A 7,798-nucleotide genomic window follows, 5' to 3' on the forward strand; every position below is an offset into this window, starting at 1 on the left:
AATAGAGAAGAACTCGGAGGGAAATGATGATGTAAATGGGCTAAATTTAAAATACATTATATATTTATCAATAAATATTATTATCAATAATAAATTTACCATTTGAATATAAATATAAAAGTGCAAATTATAACTATTACATATTATATATGTAATATTCAAAATCTATACGTAATAAAACTTGACATATATTTTAATATATTTATATATATTAATTTTGTGCGATTAATCCATGCGTTATAATTTATAGTTAAAAACTTAGAGAGATCAAATTAAGTAAATAACATCAAGAATAGTTTGATAAAAAATAAAAGTATAGTGATAGAAAAATACCATAAGATTTTTAATAAAAAAACAGAAGTAAATTAAAAAAACAAAAGTGAAACTAAAATATTGAGAAATGCAGTTAATAATAATAAAAAAGTTAAGAAAGGTTTATGGAAATGTAGCAATTATTATAAATATTGCGTCATTCTATATTATAATATACATAATTATTATATCGTGACTGATACTCACTGACGATATAAATATTCATAGATACCTATTATGAAATACCTCAGTATAATCACTTTGCATCATCCGCAAGACACTGAGCACTATGGCTAAACAACAAATTTTAATATAATTTTCCTCATCGAATCGTTTTTATTATTTTTCTTTGCTTAGTGATGTATATCCTTATAACTGTAATTATCTTTATAAATATAGTTATTCACCGATTCTCACCTTTGATGTAACGGGGAAAGCTAAAAATTGAATTGATTTCCGACAGGCTATTATTATGTAGTGGATTTATGTCAAAATCGGAATTCAAGTGAAGAGATTCGTATTGACTTCAAACTATGAAAAAATCCATCATGTTAGAATTATTAAAGATCTGAAAATTCATAATTTTGTAATAATTTCAGTGCGTTAAATCGGAAAATATGTTTGTATTGCGGCTGATATAAATGCGTATTATTACAAAAGATGCGTTGCCATTTTTTATCATCAAATTTGAATACAAGTATATGTAATAAAGGTAATGTAAAGCAATCTTAACGATAGCTTCTTCTGCATATAATGCAGTAAGATCATTGTGTATCCAAAAATGATTCCACTCGAATGGAGTAATATTATATGGATTATATTGCTAAACCATTGATGTGCTATATTAAATACTATTAATTACACAATTTCCATTTTTTGTATTACTGTTACATTATTTAATTCTTCATCGTAGACAAGATTCCGTTCTCTAAGATTTGTTATAAATGTTTTTACATACCAAATCATTGTTAATTGATATGAAATAGTATAATTTATTTTACGCACAATTTCTTTCTTTTGGTGATATAATATATGTATAAAAATTCTACATGATTTTAAACTGTTAAGAATATTTTTAAAAGTAAAACTTTAATACATTAAAACAAGGTATAAAATTTAATTCTTTAATATATCTATTATTTTGTTAATAAATATGTAATTTCATTAAAATTATTTTCACATTTTTTAAATTAAAATAATTTATAATTTAGTCACAGGAATTCCTTCTCGTTTTTGCATATACAAAATTTAAATTATTACAGAAATTTATATAATTTTTATAAATTTTTAACTTTAATAAGGTAAACTAAAATTTTAATATTGAATCTGTAAAATGTGATTACATAAATATGTATATTTATCAACACCGCTTAATTAAAACATTTGTAAATTCATTATTTTATACATATTAATTTAACACGTGAAACCTTGCGTAAATAAATTTTTAATAATAAAATAATTGCAGCATTTAATATGTTGCTGTGTTTTAAATTATGTATCACCTGTGAAGTATGAGTCCCAATTTCGATGTACTGTAGTGCGAAAAATTAGGAATAGTAATATAATCTATTTTTAGAATTCTTATTATGTTAAATTCCAATTGCAAATGTGACGTGACATTTTTAATAACTTGCTTTGCGAATTCAAGAGAGTGCTTACAAGAATTTCCTTTACACCACAAAGAAATATTTTCGTCAATGAGAAATGTAATTAGTCACTGCAATCGCAACTTGATAAGTAGACATTCGAGGAGTAAAAATGTGTCCACACTAAATTATCATTATCTAAATGATTGACTCGTATCAGAATGATAGATACAACAATAAAATTTCGATTATGCTTTACAGATATATTAAAATGGTAGGGTTTTAAAGGGTTTTAAATCGCGGCACATCCCAACGAGGAAACAGTCGCCTGAGTGTATGTTGCGAGCAACCATCTATCACATAATTTTTATAATTTTAATGATTCAAATTTTTTTGACAATATTGTAAAATAATGTACTTTTAACTGTAATATTATTAATACTAAAGGAATATTTATATTTAACTTCTAATTATAATATTGTTAAAATATATTGAATTGTAATGCAATAAAATAATAATGTGTTTATTATATCATATGTAGCATGCCTTTTAACTTTTAACATTTACTCACGCAATTTTTCCATCTCTGTTTACGTAGGAACTTCTAAAGAAGCTGGCCTTTTCGTTGTCATTTGTTACACCGGTAAATTCCATTTCCAACTGATATAAAGACCGGCAGGTAATACCCTAATAAAATACAGGTGTGCAAAATTCGTTTCTGGTACCGTAAGGTGTAAGTTATTCCGGTATATAAACTATGTCATAGCTGTTAGCCAAAATCAACTCTATGGTTAAAAGATTTAAATGCAGACCTTCTGCATGTAATAGTTATATTTTGTGTCGAATTACGAATATTGATTTTTGCTCTGGATTTGTCACGAAAGGTAAGATTGTAAGATGGATATTTTATATCTTTCTCCTCGTTATCGAAAATATTTTCAATATCTAAAGTTATAGGTCTATGTCATAGTGCTGCGGAACCACGTTCAGCAAACTCGTGACATCTCTCGAAGTGCGTAAATTATATAGCTTTACACCGGTAAGGACAGTTATTGTGATGATGATTATTACGCTAATACACATTTGTGCCAGGTTCATGTTGAATCAGTTTGTTTCAAGTACTTGACCCAGATAGCACACAGAGTCCAAAAGAATTCATTAGTATATTCAGTTTTATGTCATCAATTCTGAGTTCATTTTCAGCAAAAAGAATCCCTTTTAGAAAAAGAATTCTTTTTGCATCTGAAAATGAACTCAGAATTAGTGACATATATATGTATAACTGAGTTCTTTTTTCATTCTCTATGCTATCTGGGGACGGAATAATTTTACATAAAGTTTCACATAAATTTTACATAAAAAGAATTTTAAAATAATGTTATGAATGTATCTGTTTCGAAATACTGATTATTACGTGGCAATTCGTCGACAAGCGTAACGTCATTATGCAATAAGCAATATTTAAATAATATTAAACGTTTTTAATTTTAATAATATTTCTAGCACACACATCGCGAGGAATATGTACGTATGTTATTATAATAATTTTAAATTATAATATGAAAAGGTTTAAAGCTTTATTTCTATTCTTGCAGCTATTGAATTGGAATCTATAAATAATTATAAATATAACGTACAATATTTTATCTTAAACTTCGTATCTCATAGTATTATCAAATGGCGTTAATTTATGTACTTTTTTGTTACCTTTTTTATCTAATATAAACGTTTTACATAACGTTTTATATAACGTTTTATATTAACGTTTTATTTACATAAAACGTCATAAATTACATCTACAAGCATCTCTGCAAGATAATTTCATAAATGCAAAATTATATACTTGACTTAAGACAGTTTCATTCTTTGAATAGATATACACATAGAAAAATTGTTTTTTTTTATAGACTTACTCCGCGTATTGAAATTGTCCAATTAAGATGTAATTTTGTATTACAGTCTATACTATTTATCAATTATCGCGAAACACGAGATGTCTTATTGAAAATACAGTTTCAGTGATTGCGATCTTACTCCTTTGAGAGGTCACCGAAAACTAACGATATATTAACGATATTACGGATTTCACATTAAGTATACACAGTGCCACTTTCAATAAACATTTCTTTAATTATTTTAAATATTCTAGTCGATATAAGCAGTACTGTTAACAAATCTTTTCAATCAAATATTTATTACCTGCAGTTATGCGCAAACTAATAGTGATATCAATATAAAGGATCTAATATAGTAAATCTAAAATGTTAAGACCTCTTTATTATGGAATCGATATTCATAGTCTCTGATTTTATTTCATGACCTTTTTAAATAAAGTCTTAAAATAACGTACGGTTATGAGATTAATTTATAACATTTTAAAATGCTATTTCAGCAGCTGTTTTAAATACAAAAATTGGATGATAGATTTTATTGCTCGATAATTTTAGGTTTCGTCGATTCTTCTTTTTGGATAATATTAACAGAGTATTATTTATTCAATAAAATATTTAGAATATTTAATGCAAATATATTTTATATAATAGTAGAGAATACTTGGGTCCCTTTCCTTGTTAGTATTATAGAAAACCCCCCCTGGGATGTATAAGAATTAAAAAAAAATAAAGGCCAATAAACAAGTAAAGATTTTGATAATAAAGTACTAAATATGTTCTTTTATATTAATCAATAAAATTGACGAGATGGAACGTTTCGGCATAGCCATCTTCAGCCATTTCAATAACAATTTGTCTCTGCGCGCGCCTCCCGTATTTAAAAATTTCAACTTTGATAATTGCAATTCATCTATCACTTCGCAAAGCTTAATTCTTGCATGTTTATAATAATGCAGATTAATAAAAAGTGTAATTGTAATTGTAATTTTACGCGATATTAACAGAAATTCGGGTAGGAATTTGGGAAGGTAAAAATAAAACTCGTTTTTGAAGGAAATGCGATATAATTTCTTATTAATATACATTCATATATATATATATACTATATATAAAGTAAAAAGCTGTGTACACGCCTCTACCGATGTCTACATCTATGTATAAATGTACAGATACGCGCGTACGCTCGCGCGTGAAGACCCGATTTATATTAATTCGCTTAACGATTTAACGAGATAGCTTAAGTACAAAGCGCGACAATCGCAGAGTTCGTTGCCGTGTATATACGATACCATTTGTCAATACGTTTATCCCTCCGTCAATCCAGTTCACCCGTATTACAAATGAACTTACATAAACGACATGACAAAAAGTATGCAGTGTAGTACGTAGCTTAAATCAGTCGTAAAATCGTCAGGCGCCCACCGAAATACGCGATAATGCGGGCAAACTTTCTTGAACGCTTACACTACACGCCCACGTTGGCACTGTTATCCGTGAGAAATGTCGGTGAAAAGAGTCACCAATGTTAATCGTTGCAATTTTTCGACATGCTATAGTAATTGAAAACTCGTTGAATTAAATCTGGATGTAGTTCGCTTCGCAAAGATTTTGTTGATAATGAGCTGCCCAGATGAAAATTTGTTAGCAACTAAACAGAAAAGTTCCGAACGCGTTCGACATTTAACGGCATATACAAAAGATTCCAATCGCATTGTTCGCGCAACGAATTAACTTGCATCATCAAGTCATGTATTTACACAAATAAATTTATCGCGTAATTTAACGCGCGATATTAACGCGACATTAGTATAAAATTTTCGTATGGCGAATCGTTGTTTACGCTAAATAATTTTCAAATTTGGCAAATCGGTGATTATACCGACTGATTTTCGTGAGTTTTTGCTTCGCGATTCGATCAATTTCATCACGACGTGAAGCTCGCACGATAACCGTACGATAACCGTTTATATCGTCTCTAATCCAGCGATCATCTGAGAATAACGTTGTCGAAGGTTAGATCTCTGGTCTCGCGTTGGGCGCCAGACTTTTTGAACGGATTCCACGGGAGCCTTCTGACTACGTGCGCCGTAGTGACGGATCCCGCCGGGCTCGGCTGGCCGGAAGAAACTCCAGAAGAGCTGCTCGCCGAGACGCTGCCTTTATCGTGATGGTTGTTGGGTTTTCCTGGTTTCTAAAATAATTAGTTTCTATCGTCGTACTATCGCATTGACTTAGATCATTCGTTAGAGAAATATTTTAATTACTTGTTTGATTATTGTTAATATTTTTCAATAAAAAAAAAGTATAAAAATAAATTAATTAAACAGAAAAACTTGTTATTAAAAACCAATTAATCTCAATCGTCTAATCTCAAAAATATATTCTTCAAAGTATTCTTATTAGTTAAATACGTTATATTTTATTCGTTATCGCATCATACTTTTTTTATTAGAATGATATTAGTTATATAATAGATTTTATCATTCACCTTTAGATAATTCCTGTCCATTGGGGTGACTAATTTTAAATTTATAAAGTCGCCGCATTGTTTTATCATCCGCACGACTTGCTCATGGGACGCCCACTTGACGTCTTTGTCGCCAATGCCGACTATGAAGTCGCCTTCCTTCATCCCGCCCACCTAGAATAAGAGAAAATTATTCTCGTTATATTCATTGTTATAATAATTGCATAAATACATTATATAATTATATTGTACAATTATTTACACAATTATACAACAAAAAATTAAAGACAATTGTGAATGTGTTGTACAATGAGGATCGTTAGTAGATTATCTTACATCAGCCAGCGAATTGTGATCGACGGCGGCTATTATCACCGGAGCGTCGCCGCGTACGCTAAATCCGAAGCCTTCGCCGTCAGGACCTCGTTGAAGCTGCACCAATCGCGGGGCGGTCCAGTGTCGTTTGGCGGAAAATATCGCCACGGGTCCCAGCGACTTAAAAAGATCGTCCACTCCGTGCTGCCCGAAATCCGGGTGAGTGATGCTGAGTTGAAATTTCGTCGAGGCTACGTTTGCAAATAGAAAAGAACAAAATAAAAAATGCATTTTTATCATGATTGATTTTCAATGTAGGAGACAAAATTATTTGTTTCTTATTAAATTAATATATTTTGGCTAAAGCCTTGTCTTAAAACTTAAGATTAATCTACAATGTGCTCTTTGTTTCTTGTTTTTTTTCCTTCCTTGCGTTTATCGACAATCATGTTTCTTGTCTCACGTGCTTTCTGTCTCTTCCAAAGTTCATCAACTTTTATCTCGAACGACAGAAAATAAAGAATCCGGATAAGAGACAAAAGGCAAGAGGCAAAAGGTAAAAAGTTAAAAAGTAGGAAACGGGAAGCAAAGTAGTAGTTGTAGATTAGGCTTAAGTGTCGTACCGATAATATCCGGTGGATCTAGGAGTTCTCGAAAATCATCCTCGCTACCAAATCTATTATAGCTGTCGAGCGTTGCTTCTTGAGCTTTCTTCAGAACCCTCGCTAGCGCTTGTTTACCCTTCAATTCGCGGCACATTCTCTGGAGTCGTTGACTCTCGTCATGCAAAACGAGAGCTTCTCTGAGATGTGCCTTGCCTACAATAAGAGATCCTATTCATTTATGTTCCTTATAGATCAGAACAAATAAGAAGAACCAAAGATAAGAAGAATCAGAAGATAAAAAGAATCAGAACCAAAAATAGTTGGTGATGTAAAAAATAATATTTGAAAGGCTTGCCGCAGCAATAGGTTAACCTTTTTTGTAATAACGGAAAAAATAAACTCTAAAGTTAAAGTGATAAACTTTATTATAATTTATTTTCTCCGTCTCTATAAAATTTCGTCGAGCCATACAAGTAGAATACCCTTACGAAAAAAAACCCTCATTTTTTGGTGTTAACACTCAAATTTGGGCGTTTACCATCAAAATTGAGTGTCCGCCGTCAATATTGAGTGTATATTGAGTGTTGATCGTCAAAATTGGGCGTCGGTTAAGCGTTGAGC

General features: G+C 30.4%; 1 protein-coding gene across 6 annotated transcripts in view; it reads right to left on the reverse strand.

The window, feature by feature from the left end:
• Positions 1-4,834: 4,834 nt before the first annotated feature.
• Positions 4,835-7,798, reverse strand: part of LOC105448461 (rhophilin-2) — a 40,807-nt gene continuing 37,843 nt past the window's right edge. For 5 of the 6 annotated variants that reach the window (XM_011687015.1, XM_011687014.1, XM_011687013.1 and 2 more), the window contains 4 exons: positions 7,196-7,390; positions 6,594-6,823; positions 6,279-6,431; positions 4,835-5,981 (listed from right to left, as the gene is read on the reverse strand). In XM_011687015.1, the coding sequence (XP_011685317.1) occupies positions 5,778-5,981; positions 6,279-6,431; positions 6,594-6,823; positions 7,196-7,390 (782 nt within the window). In that variant the 3' untranslated portion in view covers positions 4,835-5,777. The remainder of the gene's footprint in view (positions 5,982-6,278; positions 6,432-6,593; positions 6,824-7,195; positions 7,391-7,798) is intronic. The other variant, XM_011687012.1, reaches the window with a different exon arrangement.

This window comes from Wasmannia auropunctata, unplaced genomic scaffold (assembly GCF_000956235.1).
Source record: "Wasmannia auropunctata unplaced genomic scaffold, wasmannia.A_1.0 LD336085.1, whole genome shotgun sequence".
Classification (NCBI taxonomy): domain Eukaryota; kingdom Metazoa; phylum Arthropoda; class Insecta; order Hymenoptera; family Formicidae; genus Wasmannia; species Wasmannia auropunctata.